Below are 15,059 nucleotides of genomic sequence, written 5' to 3'. Positions count from 1 at the left end.
CCAGAATTGAATTCAAAATCCTGCTCCTCACATACAAGGTCTTAAATAATCAGGCCCCATCTTATCTTAATGACCTCGTAGTACCATATCACCCTATTAGAGCACTTTGCTCTCGCTCTGCAGGCCTACTTGTTGTTCCTAGAGTATTTAAAAGTAGAATGGGAGGGAGAGCCTTCAGTTTTCAGGCCCCTCTTCTGTGGAACCAGCTTCCAGTTTGGATTCGGGAGACAGACTTGCAGCTTAAAAGCCTAATCTCTACTTTTAAGATTAGGCTTAAAACTTTCCTTTTTGCTAAAGCATATAGTTAGGGCTGGACCAGGTGACCCTGAATCCTCCCTTAGTTATGCTGCAATAGATGTAGGCTGCCGGGGGATTCCCATGATGCATTGAGTTTTTCCTTTCCAGTCACCTTTCTCGCTCACTATGTATTAACAGACCTCTCTGCATTGAATCATATCTGTTATTAACCTCTGTCTCTCTTCCACAGCATGTCTTTTATCCTGTCTTCCTTCTCTCACCCCAACCGGTCGCAGCAGATGGCCGCCCCTCCCTGAGCCTGGTTCTGCCGGAGGTTTCTTCCTGTTAAAAGGGAGTTTTTCCTTCCCACTGTCGCCAAAGTGCTTGCTCATAGGGGGTCACATGATTGTTGGGTTTTTCTCTGTATCTATGAAGCGCCTTGACGCGACTTTTGTTGTGATTTGGCGCTATATAAATAAATTGAATTATATTGGACATGAAGTCGGGTACACACTGAACAGAGTGCCAGACGAGTAACACAATCTTCTATTTCTCAAAGTGTTTGCTGCTTGTTTAAGAAAGTTTCCCACACCATTTTTATGGCGTGCAGATTTCTAATCAATCGGACTTTGTGGTCTGTGGTGGGTGCAGATTGGTTGCTTGCACAGATCGAGCCCTCAAAGTTATATTTCAGGGACAGTCTGTCTAACCAACTGTGTGCTTACTGCAGCCAAAAATCAAGCGCTCCTCAAGTACTTTGGCCATTTGAAATGTAACCCCGAGCCTGGCTGCAGCCCACACATGCTGCATATTCACAGACCATTCAGCGGAGTGGGTGGACGGGCAGACGGAGAAAGCTGAGACTTTGTTTGAGAGGAATGTGTTCGAGAGATGTCAGCAAATCATCGCAGCATTCAGCCGAGTGAAAAAGCAGGAATTCAGTAATCGTGGATAGCATGTGGCTCAAAAGAGGTGAGGAGGGTTGAGGATTGTGCCCAGTCATAATCTACCTCCAGCTCTCTCCCTTCGTCCTCTTTTTTAACCTAACACTCTGACTGACTGTCACCTTCTCTTCTGTCGCTTCGGTTTTTCTGTGCTGCCCTCGCTTTTCCATTTTCTCCCCTTCCTGTTCTTTTCACAACCTCAGCACAACGAATCTCCCATTTTCTACTCCGTGTGCTTCTATTACCTCTTTTCTATTTTCCTCAGTGTACTGTAGCAGACAGATAATCCACGGTCTCTTTTTTACAGTACAGAAGTGAGAGGAAGCAAATGGGGGGAGATGGAGATTGGGCTCTTTAGGAACAGGATACCACAGCCCACTTATTGGTCTGGACTACTTTTGTTGGTTTGGACAAGTTAACTCCAATGAAAGGAAACTTTACTTCACAGCAGTATTCCTCTAAACCAGCAGTTTTGCCAGTTTGGTGTTTGTCTGAACCAAGTCTGTTACCTCACCCCTTTTCAACACCTTTGGCAGAAACCGGACCGTGAGCCAGAACTTAAAGCCTAACCTCAGTCCTAGACCTCATCAAAGCTCGGGTTTGGGAATCAGCAGGCTAAACAAGTTAGTCTAGGTGCCCATGCATCCAAAAACATCAACCTCCTTTGGGAGGATGTCACGCATATCAGTAGATCCTGATCAGGTGCCTAAATCCCCTTACAGTAAAATGAAAATGAGCAGTTCTAGTTTGAGCTCCTCGTCCTGTCTCCAAGACCAGCCTGATGACCCTAACAGAACCAAATCTCCCACAGACAGCAAAAACCCTGAAAACCTTAAGCTCATGACCCTCTCCAGTCAGGCTTCACGTTCACATGCCCACTGCCTATTTCAAGTATGCGAGTATCAGACACGAGCTGTACTTTAGCCGTCTCCGTTTTCCAGCTTTGCGTCGTATTGTACTCCGTCTCATTTTGCAATTGTTCTTATGTGTTATGTGACTGTGCTGTCTCCAGTGTCTGACTACCAACAACTGAACTGCTGATGTCAAACTCCGCCCCATCCTGACATGATAGGATGGGGCAAGGTCTCACAGTGGCTTCACCCGTAAAACCCTAGTGATGACCCACGCCTTTTTTCCCACCTCGGCTTGTTATTTGATAATAGTGTGCCAACCACCACATGCGTTCTGTTTAGAACTTAAGCGTCATGGATCAAAGGTGGAACATCTTCACAAAAGTCCAGCAACTGTCTTTTTCCATCACGTGAATCTAAGAGAGAAGATAAAATCCTGGCTCCTCTGAGGTGTGCAAATGTTCTTCAGCACGAACTGCGCTGACAGTGATCGTGTCCATGTCCTATATTTTATTTGGACTTTTGCCTCTTGTTCTGTTTTCTGATTCTCCTCTTGTCTCTGTGCAGGTGTTGTGATTGGAGATTAAAACCAGCATCGTGCTGATAAGCAGATATGCCGAGCCCGTTAACAGCACAAAGTGTTGGGCCAGAAAGAGTGGAGGCAGACGAAGAAAGTGGTCACTGGTAATGAGCTTTAATTTAACTTGCTAGACAACTAAATTGCTTTGCCATTATTGTCAAAATATATGACAGGAAAAAGCACGAAGAGATTCACAGTTATTTTTTCAGCGACGCTTAATCATTTGTCCACATGAAGCATATCTGAATTTGAGACAAACAAAAACACAAGCGATCTGTTCTCATAGCAGCTCAAAATGCAAATTTCCTTTCGTTGTCAGCAAAGGCGCTTATGTTTGCCCCGTATGGCTTCATCAGGACGTCGCCATGCTGACAGTAACTCATGAACTGTAATTAATACGATGACTCTGCACAGGACAGTGCACCATAACTCACCGTGATAAGTGGAAAACATGTTTATACTCGAGAGCTGTTTGTCCATATTTATGGGCGCCAGATGCGGTTAAAGTAATATTGTGCAGCATTTTCATATAAACCAGCAGTTGACACTTGTAATAACACTGTGGCATGTTAACCAATATTCAGCTCGTTGAAGTTTTTCCATGTGAGTGCCTGGCTGGATTTTACTTGGGAAAAAAAAACATGTTTCTCTCTGAGCTGGCAAAGACGAACCAAGATTTAAATTCTCTCTCTGCGGTCTGGCAGGATGGCGGATGACTTCAAGGCACCCTGTAGAACAGCTCTCATATGAAGCCATGTTTTGTTTCTGAATATTTCCCCAATGAATACACATAGCTTTGCTTTTGCTTGTTCACAGGAACCATCCACACTGCACTTCTAAATTAATGTGCATTATTTTCAGGCCATAAAACATACGGTCCACTGTGCCAGATTAAAAGAAAACCACTCTGTGAATAAGTCCTTGCAGCAACATGATTAGCAGCTTGTAGGTGTCTGCTGCCCCCCCCGGCATCAATAGGGGATGAAAGACAAGCTGACGTGCAAACACACATACATGCACATGCATGTACGATATAAACTGTATGAGCACATAGCCTCCATCACCACTGGCCTCATTAACAGACCAGAGAGCCACATAAACCTGGTTTGGCCAGGGGCTCTCTGCTAGGCTCATAAAAAAGGAAAGAGCTTTTTCAGGTAAACAAAATCAACAGCACTTTTCTCTGTGGAGACATAAACGAGTGTGAAGTGTACTTGGAACAAAAGCGTCTCCGCAGACATCATTAATAAAAAATATTTAGTTTTAGTTTAACAGTCACCATTTTTATGCTTCAAAGGACAGATCATCCAGTTTTTGTTTCATTATAAAATTTTTAGATAGATAGATAGATAGATAGATAGATAGATAGATAGATAGATAGATAGATAGATAGATAGATAGATAGATAGATAGATATCTTGTAGAAGTCGCTTAAGGTATGAAGTAGAGATGGTGATGGCAGTTTATTGCCTTTGAGTGTATTTCTTCATTGCTATTGTCACTGACAGTACAGCTAAAAAGTAGAAAAGAAAAGAAACACGGGAAAAACGCAAGTAAAAAAAAAAGGCAAAGCCAAAGATGACATCATCAAATGGTGATGAGCTCTGCGACCTTCAGATGGGACCTCACGTGTCTGCTCTGATCCTTTGCATCTCCATCGGGCTCAGACTAAAACACAACAGTTCGCTCAGTTAATCCTTAAACTGTGGCTGCTGATCAGAAACACTAACACTTCAATGCCCAGTGACTCTCAGTGTTCCCTCTGTGGACAGTGTGCACGGCCAGCATTACTGCACGCTGTCCTCTGTTACACAAAGACGTTTTGAGACCTGTTTGAAGGACTAATTTCATTTCCCCAACATACTGGACCAAGTATGAGAGTATGATGTAAATCTAACTGCTTCATTCCACTTCATGGAATGAACTTTTTCTTTCCAAGCACGTACAAAGCGCTTTTCAACTATATAATAAATTAAATGAAGAACACGGAGGCGGGGGGTCAATGGGCGGCCAGGGCCACTTTCACTTCTAAGAACTCATTTTAAATGATTATTTATTTAAATGATAAAACACAGCTTTGTGTGGAACTGTGTCTCTCTGGGAGTTCACAAACAGTTTTTAGTGTATACACCTAATTATCAATAAGCTTTATCAGTACAGAACAATCAATTATTCCTGACTCGCCTCAAAAATGTCTAATTCAGTAACAATTAAAGATCACATTGAAATTCCTGAACATTAATTAAACTATTAATTAAACTAAAGCAAAAATCTCAAATATTTGCTTGTTTTGTCCAAAAATCTAAAGACGCATCACATTTTTCTTCAATGACTGACAGCGAATGAAATTAAAAAGATTCCAGGGCTTTTTCAGACTTTTCCAAACCTTCCCACTGCTGTCACTGCTTCTGTGTAAATGGCATTTATGTGTATCTGAATCCATTCGCACAAGCTGTGACCTGCATTTGAACCTCTGCTACACAAACCTGTGAATGAGTGTGACATCAAATCATTTCTAATCTCCGAGCAGCAGACATCTGCGAATGCGGACTCCCAACACATTTTATTCTCCAGACTAATCCTCTGTTTGTGTTTCCTCCTGCTGCAATTATCCAGTTTCCCTGCAGGGACCAATTAAGTTCATGTCATGTTTATTTATTACTATTTCTGCTGCGATTGCTGCTGAACAAAATGCAGAAGGCCAACTGCAGAAAATGTGATCATCTAGGGATACAAGCAAAAGTTACTTTCATTATGAGTTAATCTATTGATACGATTACTGATGTTTAATTTATAACATGTGAAAGAAGAGACTTTAATAGTGTTTTAATCCTGGGAACCTCTGGATACTGATGATGTAATGAAAAAAAGTTTAGTTTATCTAACAATGCATTTCTGTATCTCTGGATAATTCGGCTGCAGGGTTATGACAGTATTTAATGCACAGAGAAGAGATGCGTGTTGCATCTGTACAGTATATGGATGCGGATTGCTTTAATACAGGCACCCCTAGTGCCAAAAAACATCCTGGTAAAGTCAAGGCTTCAAAGTGCATCCAGAAATTGATGGAAGATGCCACAGAGCATAATCTACAGCTTTCATACACAGTTGTTAATCTGAACCTATAATAATCTGAGAATAACATATACAGAACCTTTAAATAACTGCTGCTGGGGAAGATCTTTTGTTTTGTGATTATGTTTTGCTGATAATAATAATAATAATAATAATAATAATAATAATAATAATAATAATAATAATAATAATAATAATAATAATAATAATAATAATGGATTGGATTTATATAGCGCTTTTCAAGGCACCCAAAGCGCTTTACAATGCCACTATTCATTCACTCTCACATTCACACACTGTGACATTTGATTTTTCTACATTAAATAAACATGAATGCAAAGGCTGCCGTGTTAGAAAGATAAAAGAAGACTGTTACATATTCCAGTTCATGCATTAGCACAAGCCAACACACACATAAACTCACACTCACACAGGTGCTCACAAGGTGTTAGCAGCACTCACCACTAGCTGGCGCAGTAGTTGTTAAGTGAATACAATGAGGGTAGCAAACTGTGAAGAGAGGGACAGGTTAGTGGGCATGAGTTCCAAAACAATACAGACAAGAATCATTGGAGAGATCTGTAAATGCAAATGTGAGGTTGACACACTTAATAAACAAAAGACAGAAAGTAAGTCATCAGTCACTCAGGCAGCATTTAATCTTCAGAACATCAGTCAAACCAGCGTAGGTGGTCTGAAGCTCCAGGAATTAGGCAGATCCCTCAAAATCAAAAGTGCGTGTCTGCAGATGTGTGGAGGTTACCCAAAATGGAAATGCCTGCAGTCTTATACACTTTCTTATGTGTTTTCCATCTACTTACTGATTTAACTGACTGAAGTGTTGATGTCGTTTTGAAGCTTGTTGTGCACTGTGTGCTGCACCATGTCAAAGCTGTAACATGAAAAACCTCACTCATGTCTCGGTATATAAAGTCTCTGTATGTGTGGATCTCACAGATAAAGTTTTAGGTACAGCTAAAGTGAATGCCCCCAACCCCCGGAAAAAATAATAATGTCAGCTTCTTACTGTAAGCGCAGGACAATATGGAAGCTTAGTGCAGAATCATGCATTTCTGAAAAACCACCACAAGTCTCAGAGGTAGACAGGCATGCACACACACACACAGACACAGAAGGCTCTTTCTCCAGTGGGTACAGTGTTGACTGGAATTTCACTAAAACCGCTGTGGCTAACCTCCTGTGGCTATACGCTCGTTTACAAAGCTTTAACTAGGAGGTACTGCACTGTCGGCGCGCGCACACACGCACACACACACACACACTCAAGTACACACAGTTTTGTACCAGTGGGTGTGTGTATGTGTGCAAAACATGCTAATAAAAACAGTGAGAAATCTTTAATAACTGAGTCATTTAAATGTACATGCCTCCATTCGGAGCGGTACAGTAGCACAAATCTGTGTCGGTGTGTTTCACCAGCCAAGTGGGTTTGTGGACCAGAGCAGGAATCACAGCGATTTCTGATCAGCAGCCAAACAGGTTGCTGGAGCTGATTAAGTCACCAGGCTCAGCTAAAATCTACCAGAATTTGGCTGAAGTCTGGTTCTAATTTTCCATGCTGATAGCAAACAGACTGAAGTGCTGACTGAAGAGTACCTGGAGGTGTGTGTGTGTGTGGGAGAGACATGCGACTTCTTGGTGCCACAATAAATGGGAAGAAAAATGTTTACATGGCAATGTTTAGTGTGCACACTCAGCAAATATGATGTGTTAGAATGTCTCTCGGCTCTTCCTGACTCCTCTGTGTGGACCGCTGGTTCCAGCTAAAGAACAGAGTTTGAGTTTTTTAGTTTCTTCTTCATGTTTCAGCTTTTCCACATTTGCTCAGTCTAATGTTGTAAATCAAAGAAACGTGTCAGTGCGGCTTCTCGATTTAACCGCCTTTTTTTGTGTGTTGTGGCAGGCTGTGGGTAATGTAATGCTGACAATGATTCAGACCTCTGGGTCGGACGCCACCGCGGTGACGCAGCCCAGTTGACTTGAAACACAATGCTTCCTAGTGTGAAATACGAGGTGTGAGCAGAAGCTTACGGGAACGCTCGATGCAAATGAAAAGCCTCATTTAAATGTGCCTGCTTTTAGCGCCGCTGCTATTCTTAGAGTCCCTCTGTGATGCCTGTGGGATCTCTCTAAAAGTGTCAAACTGGTCATCATTCAATTTCGGTTTCATTTTTTGGGAAGTGGGCAACAATGCAGCGAATCTGCCAAGCGGTTTAGATCGTGACTGAAGATGGCGATGTGTCGGTGCAGCCAAAAATCTCCTTCACAGTCAGAGTGCTGTGTGCGCAGATGCCTCAGGGGTCTCGTTCATCGCAGAACAGCCAATAAATGATTTAAAAACATGGCGATCGTGCTCCTGCTCTCACTCATTGCTGTCAGGCTCAGAATGTCTTAAGGCATGCAGATCCTGGCATTGATCCTTCATTAAAATTTTGATCGTGTTCGAGGTCTGTTTAGATGGCGAAGTGTCAGACTGGACTTCCAGGGAGTGATCTAAGATTAGCAGCTGGATGTGCAGAGAAACAAACAAACTTTCTGATCGCTGCTCATGCCTCCTGGCAGGTCAGTGTGACACCCCTGACCTGCAACACACGTGGCTCTATCACAGCCCATGCAGCACACCCCCCTGTTCCCGCCATCATGCTTGTTTAATCACATTTTGATTTATTTCCTGTACTCACTGCAGCTGAGCGAGGTGTTCGTCTGGGCCAGAGAGGCCGGGATGGTCCAGTAGCTGTTGTCCCAGTCGATGACATTCCCCACGTGGTCACACTTTAAAGCGCCGAGCTGCTGAATGGACATGGCGTAATCCCACATCCGCAGGTTGTAGATGTTCCCATCGAAGCTCTGCTGCTGACCTGAACAAATCCCAGAAAAACAGTACTGAGCATTGCAGAAATGTATTAATTTATTTTCCTCTAAGATCACAATAATAATTCCACATCCTCAAAGTATGCAGTTACATCAATGTCTGCTTAGGTAGAAGCGAGTTAGTAATGAGCTCAGCACCATAGAGCAGGGCTTGAGACTTTCCCGCTTACTAACAGAAGTGACTGCATCACTTATCAAACCAAGGTTACTGTATGTGACATCACAGGGCGCCATGAAATGTCACGCAGAGAATCAGCATTTCAGGTTGGGGTTATTATTATTTTTTGCTTTAATATTCTGTCTACGAGTGTGTTTCATCCATTTTATCCTTTAATGCACACAGTTTCACATCTCTTAATCCTGCAGATCCCCAAACCTGTGAATACCGGGTGGTGAAGTTTCTCTGCAGAATGTCTTTAAAGTGGTTTGACACTTTACGTGCACGTCTAACAAAATGCATCAAAAACATAAAACTTGTATTGGAGCTTACTTCCTATCCGGAATTCTCCCCCAGCCTGCACGGAGTGTCCGGTGGAGCTGGAGCAGGCCTTGGCCCAGTAGTTCCCATTGAAGTAAACAGCCACATGTCCATTTGATGATGTCCAGAGGACACAGAAGGACTTCATGGAGTTAGTGAAGTCAGATGGTAAGATGATGTTGTCTATTGGACAGACCACTCCATCGACCACCATCTTCATCCCCATGCCATCGGAACCAAGACTCAGCAACATGGCACTGCTGTTGTTGGAGTAAGTGAAGATCCATTCTTTCTGTTCAGGGAACGAGGACAATAGCTAACACGAACTTGCTGTGGTGGGATGAATAACACACATGTGCGTATAAATTAAATAATTTAAAGCCCCTAAACGGGTCTTTCTTATGATTTGACTTACTTAAGACTGAAGCTGTAAAAAAAAGTTAATGAAATAAAGAAATAAATGACTAAATGGAGTTTAGTCAAATCAAAAAGATCTAAAATAATCAGTGACGTTTATCCAGACCTGTTTCAGGCTGGTGCGCTCCACCTCGAAGCATATGGTCAGCTGACTCAGCGCAGGGATGGAAACAGAATTGGCAACCTTGGTGATCTGCCCGACGCCGCTGCTCATCTTGATCTTCTGGTTCCTCAGGGCCACAGCAACTAAAACGCAGAGACGAACATCGAGAAGAAGGAAGGACGAGAAGTAAAGACAAAAGACGAGAAAAGTAAAAAGGAGGAAAGAAACAGGAAAGAAGCAAGCAACAGCAAAAGGAAACAAGGTGAAAGAGCAAAAAGAATAAAATAAAATTCAGGAAAAATTCAAGATTCAAGATAAAAAAGGAAAATAGACAGAAATGAAATAAAAGATAAAATTCCAGAACAAAAGCACCAAAGAATGAAAGAGAGTAAAGATAACAAAAATAGAAAGTAGGAGAAGCAAAAAATGTAAAGAGATAAAAAAAAAAAAAGAAATCCATAAATTCAATCAAGGAAAGAAAGAAATGTTTAAAAAAGAAAAAACAAACAAACAAAAGGACAAAAACGGGAGTGAAAACTCAGAATCACAGAAGGGAAAATTACCGAGTCTTTGATTGGTTTTTCAGTTTAAACAGGTCAAATCAAAACTCGATTTCACCCAACAAATTATTATATATTAAAAACAATTATTGTTCAGATGTGATTTGGTGATAATATTTGCTTCATGTGCCGAACTTTTTAAATGAAAGTTTGACTGAAAAAAGCAAAGCGGTGACAATGAGTCTGAGTTTGACTCTCAGAAAACAGACGCTTTATCCACAAGCAGCTCCTAACCAGGACCTCAGCCTTTCTCAAGTGTCACGTCAAACAACGTTTCTCAGCAGGAGAGCGGCTCTGGCTGGAGCTGTCATCTCTCACTGCTCACTGGAAAAGCGCTCAAATACAACTACACTGCAAACATGCATGAAGGCAGGTACGCACGGTGCATCAACACACTGCAACAGCGTTGGGTCAGTCGGTGACACATCGGACTGTCTGTGACGGAGACGCTCCGGTGTCTTGACTGCACGATAACCTAAAAACATGCACCTTCAGTCAGACTGTGCATGAACTCATACAGCTAAAGTCAGGAGGCTGGCCTCCAGCGAGGAGACAATGTAGTTTCCAAGTCCAATTCAGCCTCTCATACAAACCAGGAAATTGATTGACCGATTATACTTTTTATCACTGATGAAACAACTGGTGTGGAAACACTTCCCTCTGTTTTTATCACAAAAAACCTTTAGATGATAAATGTTTCTGATTTAGGAACAGCTTTGTTGTCATGGTGTTAAGCTGGAGCTAAGAGCTGTACACAGGCATTGATGGCAGGTGTCTTAACGTGTTGGTGAATGAAGAGTAGGGAGTGCAATGACACTGGACACCTGGTACTAAACAACAAAGCCTTTCCACTCTCCAGTCCTATGTTCGACATTTCCTGGGCCGACAAACTGCCCTGAAATCCATGCTAAGCTAACGCTATATGTTATCTGCACCTGTTGGTTCATCCAGAGACCGTGAGGCCCCTTCACATGATTCAAGGCTTTATGCCAGGGGTGTCAAACTCATTTTACAGCAAACTTTGACCTTAAGTGGGCCAGTTATGAGTTTAATTGATTTCTTTCTTTGCTGTGACAAAGAAAGAAATCTGTCAGCGCAACTCTTTGGACTTAAACTGTAATAAATAAATATGTAAAATTGCAGAAAAAGTTCTGCTAGCCCATTTTCGATACTGTCCATTAGATTTTAACTCTCGACTTAAAAAATTTATTTTTATGGTAGAAAGTGAAAAACAGAAACCTTTCTGTTTTTCACTGAGGTTTTATTAGAGACAAAGCTATGTGTTTTGTTATTTGGCAGAATTTGTGAAAGTTGAAATTTCTTCGGAATTGAACAGCAGAAATGAGGTTGCAACATCAGAATCTGTGAGACGTCAGCACTGATGGTGTGTCCATGTATATACCATCGGGTGAACGCGCCGTACTTTGTGTTTACATCTTTTTGCAGAGTCTGTTTACCTGTTCTTTCATCGTTTGCTGTTTCAGCTGTTTGGTGCTCGTTAAAATGGTTTTGTGAGCTTTCAGCTGAGATTCTGACGTTCCCATGGATACCACACACGTCTATGTTTAAATAACAGATCTCTGTACATCACATTAAACCAGATGTTCTCCCTCTCGTTTCCGGTAACGGGGCATTGGGGTTCAGCGGGTTAATTGTTTATCGTACTGTAAATTACTTTGTGCAGTACGAACGGCCATAAGGGAGGTTTTTTTATATGTATCATTCCTATCAAATTAAAGTCCCACCCCCGTCCGCATGGATTCTCAGCAGGGCTATCAATAACTGACATATGAAATTATCTCATGGGCTGGATATAATTGTATGGCGTATGTGGCCAGCGGGCCGTAGATTTGACACCCCTGCTTTACTTGCTGGTTTTTACCAGTTTGAAAATTTGCAGTATGCTGCACACATAGGGTGGCTGTAGCTCAGGTGGTAGAGCAGGTCATCTACTGATCGGAAGGTTGGTGGTTCGATTCCTGGCTTCCCCTAGTCTGCATGCCAAATATCCTTGGGCAAGATACTAACCCCAAATTGCTCTCCGATGCATCCATCGGAGTTTGAATGTGTGTGAATGTTATCTAGAAAGCACCTAGAGAAATGTGCTTGTGCGAATGGGTGTGAATGGGTGAATGCACAAGTTGTGTAAAGCGCTTTGAGTGCTCAGAAGAGTAGAAAAGCGCTATATAAGAACCAGTCCATTTACCATTTACATACACCCTCCATCTGTGAGTACATAAACACTGGCTGGTTGTTGGACTGCTAATGGTCGGCTGCAAAGATTTCACATGTCAGCAAACCAAAGTGGGTTCACACCTGCGTGAGAAAAACCTCCTGGACCAAATTCTCCTTGATTAAACACTGTGTGTTACATGTGACAATGGTGCTTTTGGTCAGAGTTTAGTGAGCAGAGCATTTGTAATCCTCATACTGTAACATCGGCCCTTTGATGTAACCAAATGAGCCGTCCTTGTCACCAAACCCATCCTCAAACTCTTATTGTTTAATGCCTGACTTAGTTTAGACACAGCTGAAGATCAGGACCCTGTTGGCGGCTTTCACCTACCATGTTGGAAGCTAACTCTGAAGCCTTTCTTCTGCACACTGAAGTCGGAGGTAAAAGACAGCACCATCTGGTTCCCCGTTGAGTTTAGCGTCAGCCCGTTGGCCGTCAGACCACAGAACACAACTTCAGCGTTGCCTGTATTCACCTTCACCCAGTCATAGATGCATCCCGGCGCCTCCTCCAGTTCAAAGTCCAGGAAGGACAGCTGGATAATGAAGCCGGTGGGGGCCTGCATGATCCACCTACAGTTGTACGAATTGGGGTATCTCTGGGGATAGCACGGTGATGTGATTTCTCCCCGGGCCTCCGTTAGCACCCGGTTACAGTTTGTGGAGGCGCAGCCCAGTACTGGGGGTGATAAATTCATGAGTGTTCACACTGTGACAACCTTCAATGAGGCAGCAACATAACGGAGACAGGACGCTTAGTAAACAAGGACACGGGGATAAGAATGAGACAAAGAGTACAGGACTACAAGGCCATAAGACGTGAAACAGACAGGGAACAGACATATTTCATACAATCTTTAGAAGTCAAAAGGCAAAGCAGTTCTCACGGACAAACGCAGCCCAGTCAGCCAGTCAGGGATCAAGAAAGGTTTTCAAGAAGGACTCAGAAGACAAACCCAGTACGTTTTATTGTTGTTTACAGGACAAGAAGATAAGATGCAAGAAGAGTAGTTCAGGAGTAATCTTGGAGCAATTGCACTTCAGTTATGAGCCAGAACAACTCGTGCAGTTAATCCAGAGTGTAATCAGTCAAACTAGCAGACTGACACCACAACCAGACTCTTGCAAGTTTACATTGAAAACACACAAGCATGCACATGCAAAGTGAGTGAGTCACCCTTGTTTCAAGAAGCAGTCCAATTCTTAATTTTTAAACAAAAATATGAAAATCTTGGCAGAAAAAAAAAACAAGAGCAGCTGTGTTCAGTTCTCTGAGATCCAAAGAAAACCACTTTCATTTAAAGGTACTGATACATGCTGCACTTCGGCCGGCTGAGATTCCATATTTAAGTTAATATAAAGTCATATTTCACATTTTCACATCCCGGTAACGGGGCCACGTATAGCCCTATCCACCTCCAACCGTAAAACGTTGGCTGTTAATGGAGCTTGATTTAAATTTTTCTAAACATGAAACACGTTGGCCTTCATCGTCCTTAACAACAGCTGGAAACAAGAACGTTTCCCGAGGAAAAAAAATAATAACAGACAAGAGCTGAAATGGAAAGTGGAAAGAATGGTTTGCCTCTCTCGCTCGGGGCAACAATGGCCTCCGTTGATCTCAGGCTCGGCCTTTGCGGCAGCCAAAACCACAGCCAACGTCAGAAACACCAGCATGCATGTGCACGCGTCTCAGAGCCCTCGCTCCAATAAGAAAAGCTTGGCGGTGTAACATTTCTCACAGTCGTCTTATTTCATATTCATATGTTTTACTGCAGAAACTGACAGCTCCGCGCCTCGCTCGTGGGAACAGAAGCAGATGAGGTGAAGCTCACGCATCGTTCTGGTAAATGTTTTTAACCAAGTGCAGCAGACTTTAAATTATGAGCGGCTGAAACGATCGTGGCATGTTGCCAGATCCTGAAACGCTTTCAGGCTTCTATAGCGCTGTTTAAATCAAAAATAAGGAGACAGCTGCTCAAACAGCTAAATCATGGCCGCTAATCCTTTGAGCCACCAGTCATAACATGAAAAAGGAGTCGTTTAAAATAATTTAAATGCATTTAAATAAGCGAATTGCCACACATTTACCTCCTTTCACAAATATTTGTACGTATGAGTGACCTGAGGAAGGGGTCAGTGTTTCTCTGCTAATGGAACATCCTCGACATGATGCTTCTTCACAGATTCCCAAAAACACACATAAGGAGTCTTTGCAGAGTGCTGTGTTACTGTTACTCAATCAGAGTAGGTGTTCCCCAGCCTTCACATCCGATTGGTCGATCAAATGTACGAGCCTAGCTCAGGCATATCCTCGGACACGCCTACCATCCAGAGTGATGGTCAAGGAGTATTTAGGAATCTCCCAGCTGTGTCCATTAGAGACCTCTGCCTAAGAAACCGTGATCACCTTCGTGCTTCATGTTTTTTTAAGTCTGTGGATTCATTGTTTGTTTACACTGTGACGAGGCTATTTGCCTATCTGGTGATCGGTGATTTCAGACGACACGGGACACAAAAACCTGCACATACACACCACTCACGGGTGGTGACAAACTCTTGCTGACTGTGTCCCAAAAAAGGTTTTAAATGCTTTCTGCCGCTGTAAGCCATACTCCTGCTGTGCTTCTGCCTTTTAATGCACCTGGCTTTGGCTGAATTGAAAAGTTGAGCGTGGAGCGTGAGGT

At 42.7% G+C, this 15,059-nt stretch overlaps 1 protein-coding gene across 1 annotated transcript in view; it reads right to left on the bottom strand.

The window, feature by feature from the left end:
• adgrg6 (adhesion G protein-coupled receptor G6) overlaps positions 1-14,614 on the bottom strand; it is a gene marked incomplete at its 5' end in the record, with an annotated part of 72,785 nt that extends 58,171 nt beyond the window's left edge. The window contains 6 exons of the mRNA XM_085134394.1: positions 6,150-6,197; positions 8,390-8,566; positions 9,070-9,349; positions 9,581-9,720; positions 12,704-13,051; positions 14,497-14,614. Coding sequence (XP_084990520.1) covers positions 6,150-6,197; positions 8,390-8,566; positions 9,070-9,349; positions 9,581-9,720; positions 12,704-13,051; positions 14,497-14,614 — 1,111 coding nt within the window. The remainder of the gene's footprint in view (positions 1-6,149; positions 6,198-8,389; positions 8,567-9,069; positions 9,350-9,580; positions 9,721-12,703; positions 13,052-14,496) is intronic.
• Positions 14,615-15,059: the final 445 nt, after the last annotated feature.

The sequence above is a fragment of the Neolamprologus multifasciatus genome, chromosome 15 (assembly GCF_963576455.1).
Source record: "Neolamprologus multifasciatus chromosome 15, fNeoMul1.2, whole genome shotgun sequence".
NCBI classification, from domain to species: Eukaryota; Metazoa; Chordata; class Actinopteri; order Cichliformes; family Cichlidae; genus Neolamprologus; species Neolamprologus multifasciatus.
Note: the sequence above shows the minus strand (reverse complement) of the source record. Positions and strands in the feature narration are given on the sequence as shown.